This window comes from Oncorhynchus masou, chromosome 13 (genome assembly GCF_036934945.1).
Source record: "Oncorhynchus masou masou isolate Uvic2021 chromosome 13, UVic_Omas_1.1, whole genome shotgun sequence".
Classification (NCBI taxonomy): Eukaryota; Metazoa; Chordata; class Actinopteri; order Salmoniformes; family Salmonidae; genus Oncorhynchus; species Oncorhynchus masou.
In genome coordinates, this window is record NC_088224.1 from 70,765,756 (window position 1) to 70,779,823 (window position 14,068).

The 14,068-nt window shown below is 42.2% G+C and overlaps 1 protein-coding gene across 1 annotated transcript in view; it reads left to right on the plus strand.

The window, feature by feature from the left end:
• The first annotated feature begins 4,981 nt into the window (after positions 1-4,981).
• The window catches only part of LOC135552974 (roundabout homolog 2-like), a 77,883-nt gene continuing 68,796 nt past the window's right edge, over positions 4,982-14,068 (plus strand). The window contains exon 1 of the mRNA XM_064984951.1: positions 4,982-5,464. Coding sequence (XP_064841023.1) covers positions 5,404-5,464 — 61 coding nt within the window. The 5' untranslated portion in view covers positions 4,982-5,403. The remainder of the gene's footprint in view (positions 5,465-14,068) is intronic.

A 14,068-nucleotide genomic window follows, 5' to 3' on the forward strand; every position in this document is an offset into this window, starting at 1 on the left:
CAAGTCTTTAAAACTTTGATCCTTCTGGTGATGATAAGCCTTGGTAGAAAGGTTCCCAAACATTGTGTTATTATGCTTTCTAGTGGTAGACTGGAATATTACAGGTGAGTTGATCTCGCTGGTGGCCTATGTGGGAAAAATGAATCCATGAAAGAAATATCATATCCCGGTTCAGATTAGTTAGTTACCAGCGGGGTTACTCATCCCTAAACCTATCCCTAATTTCAATTCCTCATAATCCCTTAGCTTCAACCACAACACAAAACGCAACTCTAGTTTCATGTCCACATGACCCTGGCCTCAACCACAACCCTAACAGTAGCTTCATGTCCACATAACCCTGGCCTCATCCACAACCCTAACAGTAGCTTCATGTCCACATAACCCTGGCCTCAACCACAACCCTAACAGTAGCTTCATGTCCACATAACCCTGGCCTCAACCACAACCCTAACAGTAGCTTCATGTCCACATAACCCTGGCCTCAACCACAACCCTAACAGTAGCTTCATGTCCACATAACCCTGGCCTCAACCACAACCCCAACAGTAGCTTCATGTCCACATAACCCTGGCCTCAACCACAACCCTAACAGTAGCTTCATGTCCACATAACCCTGGCCTCAACCACAACCCTAACAGTAGCTTCATGTCCACATAACCCTGGCCTCAACCACAACCCTAATAGTAGCTTCATGTCTACATAACCCTAACAGTAGCTTCATGTCCACATCCTGGTTCAACTTTTTTATTTTATTTTTTTAATTCTCCCCAATTTCGTGGTATCCATTGTCTTGTCCCATCGTTGCATCTCCCATACGGACTCGGTTGAGGCGAAGGTCGAGAGCCGTGCGTCCTCTGAAACAACCCAGCCAAGCCGCATTGCTTCTTGACACAACGCCTGCTTAACCCGGAAGCCAGCCGCACCAACGTGCCGGAGGAAACACCGTGCACCTGGCGACCGTGTCAGCGTGCATTGTGCTCGGTCCGCCACAGGAGTCACTAGTGCACGATGAGACAAGAACATCCCTGCCGGCCAAACCCTCCCCTAACTCAGACGATACTGGGACAATTGTGCGCCGCCCGATCGCGGCCGGCTGCGACAGTGCCTGCGATGCAGTGCTGGTTCAACCATAACCCCTTAGCCTCAACCACAACCAACCATAAGTACAATTTAAGTACAGTACAACAATGTGTTGTTCAATAAAATACGGAACCTATTCACATTTCATGACAAGGCAATGTGTTGAATTTATCATGAGAGGACTGCTTGTGGGCAGAATGGCCAGTAGAGGGCACTATGAGCCTTTTATACTTCATAAGAGAACATCCTTTGAGAGTGATCCTAGTGGTTTATTTCCCCTCCACTACTCTCCCTCTCCGTCCTCCCTGCTTCTCCCTCCCTCCCTCCTGCTCCCTATCCCGATCTACATCCTTTTCAACTGTTGTTTGGGCCTGTCTAGCCCCATATGGAAATGTATGTTATGACGTGCTACACAGATGTCCATCTATCTGAGCAGAGCACTAAAGGACATGATGATGATGATGACTACAACCCATTATGACCCTATGCATCTGATCTCTCTCTGATCTCTAGGCCAGACAGGTAGCCTAGAGGTTAGAGCAATTGGGCCAGTAACACTCTACCCAAGGTGAAAAATCTGTTTGTGCCCTAATTTGCTCCACGTTCGCTGTACTACTATGGCTGAACCTGTAAAACATATTTTCTTTCTCATACAGCCTCAGCTGACTTGCTTGCAGCATTGTGGCTGTAAAAGCAAGAACAGTTTGAGACTGCACTCTTGCTTAAAAATGCAATCTGATCTTAAGCACAACAAATGTGCATCATATTGCACAAATTGAATTCTAACATATCACACGAATTTCAGAAATCATAGATCATACAAATTGTAAACTTTAACATATCACACAAAATGGATTACATAGTACACAGGTGGCTGAAATTATACAACGTTTGAGAGTGCAAATTTAATACAAGGCAATCCTTGTGCAACAGATTATATTCTCAAAGCTGGAACAACTATGTAGCAGAAAGACTTGCAGTCACTTGTGCCAGAGAAAGAGCAAGTGAGTGTTTTCCATGGCTCATTAACACATAGTGGCGGAGATCCAATAGCAGTCAGCACTCCTGGTCAGGTAGACTGATGAGAAAGGAGAACTAGTAATACAAACCTCCTCACTCCCTCTGGGGTGGCTCAATACAAATACAACTCTCCTACAATTTGCAACTGATGTTTGAGGGCATGATAATAGAATGTACGTTCACGTTGTCTGTATCGAAGGGCTTGAAATGAGAAGCTGGGCTGGGCGCCAAGTGCAGTTGTAATATTAGTTGCTTACCTTTGCACTCTACTGTATTGGATGTAAATGGCCTGCCACTGGCCCTGCATGGCGGTGACACCAGGTCTATAAATAAACCCCAGGCCGAGGCTGTGTCCCGAATAGCACCCTGTTACCTTCATAGCACACTACTTTTGACCAGTGACTGACCAATGGGCCCTGGTCAAAAGTAATGCATTACATAGGGAGTCATTTGGGACGCAGGCTGAGTCCTCCAGGCTGACTGAAGGTCCCTCGCACAGCCAGGCAGTCAAGGAGGGGAAGACAAAAGGGTCTGGACCAGTGACTAATGACACTGGCTGATCAGTTACCACAGAGGTTGACAGCTAAGGACCCTCTCTCTGTGCGAGAAGAGAAACATGACGAGGTGAGCCCAGTATAGGCAGGGAGAGAGAAACTAGGGTCCCTGAATGAGTTTTCTTTACTGTACAGTGAACCGCCAACCATGATCAGAGGCTCACATTTACAGTTGTAGTGAGTGTATAGCCTCTGCCGAGCCCCCAATAACCGGATGTTCCAGTTTTCAAGGGAAATTGAAAGAGCCTGTGATACAACTTCTTCTTTTGGAGGTTAACAAGGTGGAACTCCATCTTAACTCCTCCTCCACATTTACTGGATTGGTTAGTGAGTGTAAGTAAGTGATGGGTTCAGTGCCAGGGTCTAGAGTTGTTTGAGTTGTACATTTCATGTCGGAATATACAGTTTGTTTAAAAGGGAAAATGTAGTTGTCTGTAGTCTAGTCTCTGGATTGGGTCTCCAGGTTATGGTATGGAGCCAAACGGTGATTTGAGAGACATGAGATCAAGACTTGGGCAGAGGTTTGACAACTGAACCTCACATTCTTTACCGGAGTCACACTGACTAGCCTGTCCCATCATCTGTACCCTGGCACACTTTCCCCACCATCCACATACTCTACCCCATGCTGCGGGACTCTTGGTTATTACAATTAACAACATGTATTATTTTATAGTTAAATCAAAATATATAAAAATGGCGTCTACCAAAATGCACGTTTCTGAATCTTAAGTAAACAACCATAACAGCTCTCAGGTAATGTTGAGGAAAGGAAGATTTAAAAAAATAATAATAATGCATGAGCAAAAATAAGCTTTTTCCAATAAGAATACATTTCCCTCAAGGCACAAAAGGTCATGTATTTATTTTGAGTGCATCATGTATGAAATCCATAAGAATTAGGCATGAGTGCATTGATAACATTGGGCTCCCGAGTGGCGCAGCTGTTTAAGGCACTGCAGTCCCTGGTTCAAATCCAGGCTGCATTACATCTGGCTGTGATTGGGAGTACCATAGGGCAGTGCACAATTGGGGTAGGCTGGCATTGTAAATAAGAATTTGTTCTTAACTGATATGTCTGGTTAAATTTTAAAAAGAACCTCCATCACCTGAAGACAGTGTCCACTGGCAGCAGTTGTTGTTTAAATCTAGACTGACACCCAATGACTCCACTAGGACTCGTAATGAGATGTTTCCATTTGCTCTGTTTAGCTTTTGTAGACTTTGATAAGGTCCATGCTTCCATTGGAGCTGGGGGTTAATGCCGTTGTGGCCTCTCTTTGTGTCGTTTGCCGGGACAGGCGTCTGAACTTCTCATCTGTAGCCCAATTTCCAGCCCCATTCAGGGGGACAAAGGGAGAGCAGGCGCCTGGTTGTCCATGAGCACTCTCCATCATGTTGGGCTCTCCGTAAGAGACATATAGACAATGCATTGAGAAGGCATGGGCCAGGGGCATACAGAGGCTGGGGTAGAGTAGGGTGGGGGCAGAGAGATGGAGCCTGCCCTGGGGAGCAGTGTGTCCTCCCCAGAGAGTATAGGAATCAGAGGCTCTGCAAGAGGCAGATTGCAGATCAATGAGAGGAAGGAGTGGGTGTGAACCAGCACCTGTTTAATAAATCACTATGGAATCTGGGGCCTGTGGAAGCTCTGTGGCAGGCAGTGTTAAAGGGCTGAGTTGTTCTGGACTGTTTATCACAGTGGAAGGCTATCTTCATCATCATCAGAGGTACATGTACTGTAGCAGGAGCAGAATATAATTCTCCTTTATCATCATCATTATGGTTAGAATTCTCTTCCAATAGGAGGAGAAGCAACAATAACTTAGTGATCATCAATAAATGATTGAAGTCACCACCATAACAATCCTCATAATTATCCCATTGATTACAGTTCTGTTGGTCAATAACAACATGTGCCCTCTGCGATGTAGTTTTTATCCATTTGTGTTAGCCTACTTAAAGGCAACACATTACATTAATCCTTTCAGCCAATTGACAGGCTATGATTATGTTTATTGAATTACCTATAATTGTTTTGCCATACAATGTTAGGACCATATGAGTTGGGATCTAAGGAAACTGACACCTGCAATTACTGTAAAGATTGACATGGCTGAAACGCAGACCTTTAGGTTGTGAATCATCTCACTGTCATCTAGCCATGCGTAGCGCAGAAGGGGGATTAGGCAGACCAGAGCCTGCACAGATGTTGCTCCTGTCTCTTTAAGAATACCTCCTTATATTGGCGAAGGTTTCGGAGCGGAGATATGTTTACTCATTTCAGCATGTGCGTCAGTTGACATTCGTAAATTGGTCATCTCTTATTCCAGGAACAGGGCACACATACAGAGATTCGAGCGGGAGCGCAACTTCTCAGACGAAGCTGTCTTGTTTGTATTTTATAGAAGATGAATATATTTATGTATCGATTTCTTGTTTTATGGTAGAACGACTTGCTGAGGACGTTTCGCGACAAGATGATTTCATTATGATTTTGTGTGCATGTGTTGGGGCGAAGTGATGTTACAATGCATTTCTACAGGCGAAATTGGCATGGGGTCCGGAGAGCTGTTGTCAAAGTACGGCGGGGTGATTTTAACCGATTGAAAAAATCCAACTGAGCTCGTAGTAAGCACTAATTGTTTACCTCTTTGATACATTTGGATATTGAATGTGACAGAGGGTTGAAAATCAGTTTGGACATAGACCAACCTGTCACCACGCAAAATTGACAAACTACAAGAATATGGAGACACATAGCACCCATGTCCTGCTATTGACGGTATCAATCATCTGTACCGCATCAGGTAAGTGAGAAACCACAATATGAACTTTTCATATTCTCAACTTGTATGCGTAACCGATGCATCAAGTACAGGTAACTGCCAAAATCAAATAAACACTGAGTAAATTAGAGATACAAGGTGTGCTTCCACACAGGTGTGGTTCCTGAGTTAATTAAGCAACTAACATCCCAACATGTTTAGGGTTATGTTAAAAATAAAATAAACCAGTTGCCCGTTATTTTGGCTACCATGGCTAGAACAAGAGATCTGTGCCTTTGGTTCTCAAAGGAGCATAGGGGGGTTTAAAGTGTGTGTGTCACCAGATCAACCCATTCGAACACTTATGGAAGATTCTGGAGCGGTGCATGAAACAGCGTTTTCTAACACCAACGTAACACCAAATTATGGAATGTATTGTTTTTGCTGTTGACCCGGATCACTGGTTGCTGCGTAAAATGAGGTCAAAGGGGGATGAGTGTAACCGATGCGAAATGGCCAGCTAGTTAGATGGCTGCGCGAGGGTGGCTGTTGTCGATGTGTGCAGAGGGTCCCTGGTTCGAGCCCAGGTAAGGGCGAGGAGAGGGACGGATGCTATACTTTTACACTTGACAACAGCTCTGCTCCACAAAACTTAATAAGTGTGGATGCTTTGACATCTGCGAAGGCTTTATCACAGTAAATGCTGTACGGTGACTGCAGATTTCGGATTGACCAGGCAGAACCTTTTTAGCCAACTGCACTGTATGTCTTACATGATTCGTTTTTTTTTTGTGTGCCAAGCATCGATTGTCAATATAAGACCCTCGATATTTATTGGAAAGGAGCATCAAGCTCATAATTTACACCACCCTGTGAAGTTCATCATAACTTTATTTAATCTGTAGTTTAATAAACTGCATGCTTTCCCGACAAACTGTAGTGGGATTACCACACATGTCATAGCGTGACTCCAAGTTCACTTCGATGCGATGGTTATTATATCGATATTTGCGCATAAAAGCGTTTCCACTAACATTTCTCCCATTATTAATTTGACCGATTCAAAGAGCCTCACCTTCTCTGGAAAATTTGCATTAGGCCTGTCATAATTTTTTATCCGATATGTACTTTACTCACATAAAAAGATTGCAGGTTTCCATCCAATCTGCTCCGCTTTGTTAAACGTTCCTCACCCATGCTTATATTTCGCAAGTCTACTCTTCGAATCACATTTCCACGGTCACAATATTTTGTCCCCTACGCTTTTATTTTTGAACCAATGTTTACGTCTGGTGGGGTTTAGGAGAACTAAATTGGTTACTATTGGTCAATTCATTTAGAATGAGTTCAACGACCACACCCACAGAACGCATCAATGCTTTCCATCCTCTACATCACTTGCCGTACTGCGGGACAGTAGTGCTCCGTAAGCAAATTGCATTGTGTCACAGTGCAAAACTGCCGGCTTGCAGTGCATATGTCGCACTCAAAATAACTGGGAACTCAGAACGAGAAAAAAACGAGCTCTGGCTGGGAAAAATATTTTTGAACAGTAATCCAAATCGGAAACTCTGGCAACTTTCTAGACCCCCGACCTGAAGATCACTGGCGTCAATATTTGTCCTGGTTTTTTGTTGCTGTTCCAGTTGCACCAATACTCTCCCCATTGAACAGTATACTGTATCCTCGATCGTCACTACCGATGTTACAATTTATTTCTTATGTAGGCTGCCAACCTAATCAAATTGGTCATAGTTACTGCCGGCGACATGTGACCATACTGCTGCCCAGTGGGAAGCAACAACCATCGGGAAGCACCTCTACAAAACCGGTGCACTGGTCATTCACACTGGCTTGTCGTGCTTCCCTTGAGCAGTAACGTTAGCTAATATTGGTATGTCACGGTGACCAATATTACACGTTAATTATCCCTTTCTTTTACAAGTTTTAGACACAGATGAAAGGGGAACTAGCGCCAGGCTGTGGCTGCCAGCATGGGTGGGTACTAGCTGACAAGGTAAAAATCTGTCGTTCTGCCCCTGAACTGTTCCCCGGTAGGCTGTCATTGTAAATACGAATTTGTTCTTAACCTTTATTTAACTGTGCAAGTCCGTTAATTCGAACAAACCTACAGTTGTTATTTTGAGTTCACGGACTGTGGATGTGGTTGTTGAACTGTCACTCCAAATGTATTGACCAACAGTAACCAATTTAGTTCGTGCTTCTTCAAAATCCCACCCACAAATGAACAGGGTTTAAAAATAAAAGCATAGGGAAAAAAAGATTGTAACCATAGAAATGTGATTCAAACCTAAGAAATGCAAGCATGGATGAGGAAAAATTGCGAAAAAAGCAGAGCAGATTGCCCTTCTTTAAAATCATTTATATCGTTTGTTTTGGCTTGCAATACAAGTATTCAAGTTTTTGCTTAAAATATGTTTCCACTTTTTTTGCTTTACGCTATATACATTTTTTCGTTTAAAAATCCAGAAGTTTTACGACCCATGAAAAATAACTAATTTTTTCTATATATATTTAAAAAATGTGATGTCATAGGCGTGCGTTTGGTGCCTGTGTGTAATTGACATTTTATCCCCCAGACACCCCTCCCATCAAACTCTTTTTGAGTCTCTGTCTGAGCACACTGGTGCCATATGGTGTGATGTGTATTGAGTGATATGCTTCACATATCCTGAGGTTTCTTTATTATGCATGTTTCCACCAGATGTCTTAAGTGTTCTGTTGGCAGGGACAACAGACTCATGGAACATCAATGCAGCTGCCTCAGTCACTGAGGATCCATGTCATAGGCTACTTTAGTACCTCAAGATTTCTTATGATCCTTTGAGAGACTGGCAATCTTATGATGAAATGATTACAGAGGATAAGTACTACAATATTTGAAATTAATGTCCATGACACAGGATGATTGATGTCAAAAACATGAACTACTCTGGTACAATTGAGACCACAGTCATGTTAAACAAAAATAATTTAAAAAACAACAACTTTACATACACATGATAGATAGACGCTAGTGTATTACAGGGGTGCATTGAGGACAGTGTTGCATCATTTTAGCAGCTGGGGTCTTAGTTGACTTTGGTCTCCACTTTCAGTCAGGCTGTTAATGCATGGTCTCTTTGGAGACTATCAATGCCAATACTTTCCCAAGTTGTTTTTGAACTTGACAGCGTGTTGAATGTGTCCTCCTAGGCCTCTGTTTGAGTGTAAAAAAAAATAGGGATCCTCCACAAATTGCATTTGACCGAAGGCAGAAAGAGGGTGTGTGCCTCAGGAGTTGAGCGAGACAGTTGCCAGAGCTAGCGGCCTCTGCTTAACATATTGGTTGCAGTCTCGGCACTTAACTTGCCTCACCAGAGTGTTTCACACTGACTGATCAATCTGATACAGGTTGGAATTAAACCTCTTACTCTCTGTAATGACAAATCACTGCTATTTCAATTAATTTAAGTTGAATTAATTCAGAGCACTTGGTGTGCTTGGTGTTTTACTAATCCAATGCTAAACACCCCTCTGAAGGCAACAGTTAATGAAATAGCTTACAGTGATATTTGTCCAGTTCCTCCTCCCCCTGGTTACTTAGCTAGTGGAACATCATAGCTGCAGGTTCGCCCAAACCCTCTCAGAGCTGCACTTAATGAAAATGTTCTATGGTCTGGATGATAAAACCACAACAGTGTCTGTCCACAGCCTACTACTGTACAGTACACAGCCTGACTTGAGTCATATCACTGAATAATGTCCTGCTTCTGGGACATGTGGATGATATCACTGAGATGAGACATGGGCTGTAAGGGCAGCTGCCAGGCAAAGGCACTGTCTCAGATATATATTAGATGAGACGGTAGCACACATAACATGCACACAAAGAGTCAATGGAAGACTGAGAGCATTATTATGAGTCCGCCATCCAAAGACCATTTGACAGCATGCCAAGAGTAGCCAAACTTTTCTCCTTATGACTCTCAAATTCTTCTCAAGGGCTTTTGGATCCACTCCATTATGTAAATGGTGTAAGAAGTGAAAGCTTCATGAATAAATCTCAGTGCATAGCAACCAGCCTCAAAGGTAAGCAGCCCCTACAAATTTGTGTGACGGTGTCTCAATGTATCCTTGTGTGCCAGGTATAGTAGTTCCTTAGTGCTACTACCCATACCCAACAGGTACACTCTTGTCTCCCCTGATTTTTGTATACTGTGAAAAAGATAGGGAACAGGATTGGGTGTGCAGCATCTCTGTTTTAAGAGTTGTGTTCCCAGTGCAGACCTAAAGGGTTACTTTTACCCTGAACAACAACAGGATTTGAAGTGAAACAGGACCTAGTTCTCCCTCTGGTTTTGTTGTTTTCACACCATATTAGCATGATGGGGGTACACCTATGCCCTTGGGGAAGAAAGAGACTGACGCGTGCTTAATATTTGTAAATATTAATTAATGAAAGAAACCCAATTACGTAATGTCATAACTGGCAGCCATAAGCCAAATATAGCCTGGATTAACAGGGCTGTAAAGATGGGGCTTGATCTTTCCCTAAGCTCTCCTCCTGCTAACTCTGCTGTCTTAATAAGGCAGACATGTTTGAGAAGCCATGAACCAACATGTGGGTGGGTGTCTGAAGTTGCAATTAGAGCCACTTCAATAGACAAGCTATCAGTGCTTGGCTACTTTTGCAGTCACTCCGACAGGGCTATGTTGCTTGCTCTCCTGTGGATGTTTCATGTTCTCCATGAATAGCTTTTAATATCTTAGTAAATCTACAGTGTATGACTATGGATGTTATTTAGACCCATCATCCTTGCATAATGAGTTTCTCATTATCTATAATGTGATTAGCTCTCTGGATTCCGTTGCACAGTATGTGAGTAGTAGATGTAAATGTTAGTGGTTTATTAATTAACCTAACAAGAGGAGAGCATATCAGCTTCATTCTGGAAAACTACACAACATCTATCTACTGAGGTATGACCATAACCAGAGCTAGCTGTTTGCTTTAAGTTTCCTCTTCCTTCCTACCAGAGATACAGGAACCTTTAGTAGCCATACAGTCCACCAGACAGATACTCTGTACATAACCTTCGCTACAGCATGGAGATATCCTTAAGAGGCTAGTAGAGCGTGATCACCTTGTTTGAGGCCAACAGCCTCTCATTAAATGGGCTCCTCCCTCTGGAAGACACTTCAAGGTTGCCCACAATTGTCTTATGGACAACCTGGGCTCCTGCGTTGGAATTTAGCTTTTTTTATATATACATTTTTATTTAACTATGGAAGTCTGTAAAATAAGATTTTGTTCTTAATTAACTATGACGGCCTACCCCGGCCAAACCCTCCCCTAGCACGGACAATGCTGGGCCAATTGTGTGCCACTCTATGGGATTCCCGGTCACGGTCAGTTGTGATACAGCCCGGGATCAAACCAGGGTCTGTAGTGACACCTCTAGCACTGAGATGCAGTGCATTAAACCGCTGCACCACTCTGGAGCCTAATAGTGCTGAAAGCTTCTTCTATCAGGGGCTATGTGGAGTGAAGGACTAGTCTGATTGTGAAATGGGTTTATCTACATTATTTCTCCAATGTGTCATATTACAATGACATAAACCTTACATAACCACTTATTGGATCAACACAAATGGGAGCATTTTCTGACAGCACAGATTTAAGAATTTTCTCTGTTCTGTGTTTTATGTAATTTATTCATTTATGTGGGTTTATAAATATGCCCTTCCCTTAGCTGTTCATCCTTTAGTGTGTTTAATTATTTTGTTAGTTAATTTGGAAACAGGATTGACCTAGAATCATATTTTGGGGCAAATCAAGTCACACCAAAGAATTTCAAGAGTTCCATATGCACATTGAACTCTGGACCCAACATCCCATTTATTTCATGTGGTTGAACACTTTCCAGGCCAAATGAGCAGTGGCGACTGTTTTGGTTGCATGTTATTTTGGCATTAATTCGTGTCACATATCAGTTTGCAAAAAATCTTTGAGTTAATAAAGCCCCATATAAACATGGTCTCCTTTTTTTTGTGTGTCTTGCTTTCTTGAGTAAGGCAGCTCCAAAATGCAGATTTTCAGCCTAGCTCAGTGCTTTCTGTATTGGTGCAGCCAGCGGAAAATACAGTGTATTGGTAATGTTCTCTAGTTGCGCCTTGATTGGCTTAGTGTTCTGTCACTCATGGTGACACTATGTAACTGCCAAATCTAAGGGTAGAGCTCAACAATTTAAACCCCTTGTGTGCTGCCATAGTTACATTAGAAGTGTCCATCCAAGAAGGCTCAAGGTCATTGGCCACCGATAAAATGACATCAAATCACATTATAGCTACAGTAGCTTTGATTGGACTGATCATGTCAACATACTTTCAAAATCTTAGCTTGCAAGTCGACAATCAACTGGCAAATCCTTTTTAATCCTTATCATATGAAGAGAAATTATAGATGACATCGGTGCTCATCGGCCATTGGACATAAACATTATACAACAAGCTGGAAATCACTAATTCAACAATGAGTGGTTTGGAAGGAATCCGTGGCTAACTGCAACATTGCAAAGCAATCACTAGCCTGTTATTCAGTGGAGTAGGTGTGTGGTCCCAATTCTGGGTTTAAGGGTCTCTTTTCCAAGCTCATCCAACTCGGAATTCTAAATCTGGAACTCGGGCCTCTTTTCTAGAACTATGACCTGAAGATCACTGATGTCATAATTCAACCTTTTTTCTGAGTTCCCAGTTGTCTTGAAAGCCCCATAAATCCAGAGAATTCCAGACTGATGACAGTCCAAAAATGTCTTATATGCTGCTGCATAAATTATGTAATATGCCAGGGAGATATACATACTGTAGCTAAGAAAGTAATACTAAGTTTATGTTGTGTAGTAAGCTGTTAGTAGCCCATGTGCCTCACCCTAGTAATTTGGTTTATTTTTCCCCTCATAATTTTGCCTACTGTTCTGACTTTGGTGCACATGTAGCCTATAACCTGTTTTTAGAGAAATGTAATGATCGAATATTGTAAGAGCTTTCATTTGCTGCTCATGCCCCCTTTATTTATCCTACGGTTCTGACTTGGTGTACAGGGAGAACACTGTAAGAACGGCCCATGATCTGAATTCTGTCGCTATACATTTAAAAAATGCTGAACAAATTGTTATATTGACTACATCTGTCCAAGCTCGCTCATTAATGTTTTAATCAAAAGTTCGGATTGCCTCTTATATGCTTGTTGTCCTCTTATGCCATAGTTTGTACATCTAAACTGTCAGTAAAAAAAACACATTTGTTTAAGCAAGTCAGCTATGTTTTGTTTTAAAGGCAGTAAATGAGGCTGAATTAACTTTCGGTGCTGAACAAGGCTCCGCTGATAGCCAGGTGAAGCAGTGGTAAGATGCTGCGACTGCTGTTTTATGTAGGCCCTAACAGTTTGTGGGCACTGTTTGTCACGGTTTTATAGTGCAATTAATGTATTATTTAGTGTAGTGGCTGGCATGCCCCCCCCCCCCCCCCCCCCAAATTAGTTTTTTATATATATTTTTTCCCCACACCAAGATTTACATTCTTCAATCGCCACTGGCCATGAGCATTAGCTGAATATTTGTACCGCTTTATAGAACCCTCCGACTTGGCCAATTACAGGTTTTTCTGTTTGTCACAAGCATGATTGGTTGCTCGTGTTTTTGTCTGAAAGGTGCATTCAACTGCCACCCACAATGTTCTTCCCACAAATCAAAAATAGCCTGGTTTTGTACATCAAAGCAGCCTTACAATGTGACCCAGATGAACTACCCTCTAGTGCATGCATTATAACATTGGCTGAAATAGTACTCACAACTTATGTTTCAAAATGATTTCTTTATCCAGATGAAGGGTACTGCAATGGGATCCCCTATGGATCCTAACTATGCTCATTTGTATATGGGTTTCATGAAGAAACAGTCTTGTCAATCCTCTTTGTTTTATTTTTTTGTTTGCCCAACATTATTATTCGGAAACAGTACATTGATATTTTTGTTCTATGGAGGGGCATGCAGAACAGCTCTAGGCGTTCCATACTTTTCTTAACTCTTGTTATGAGCACCTGAGATTCACTATGCAATCTGACACACGTCAAATCAGTTACCTTGATCTTTTGATTATTTGTGAGGATAATGTTCTATACACCGATCTTTACAAGAAACCCACTGATCGTAACAGTTTGAGGGCTGATAGCTGTCACCCTCTTCCCTTGAAAAACGGTTTGCCCCACAGCCAATTCTGTCGAATGAAAAGAATCACAAAGCTGCAGAAACATGGCTGAGATGCAAAGAAAATTCTATGAAAGGGGGTACAAAAATTGTCAGATCAATACTGCCATTGAGAAAATCCCAAACAAATCGAGACATTGAAAGAGATCAAAGACAGTTTTGAAAAAAATAACCATCTTTGCTTTCTCACTACGCACTATTCAAAGTGCTCTGAACAAATATAGGGAATCGTTCAAATGTTGGCACATTATAAAATCTCATGATAGTCTCTATTTAATGTGTTTTCAGACCCTCCCTTGGTCGTATTCTTGTAGGGCAGAAATCTCATAGATCAATTGGTAAACTTAGATTTACCACCCCAAAATACACCTGCACAACT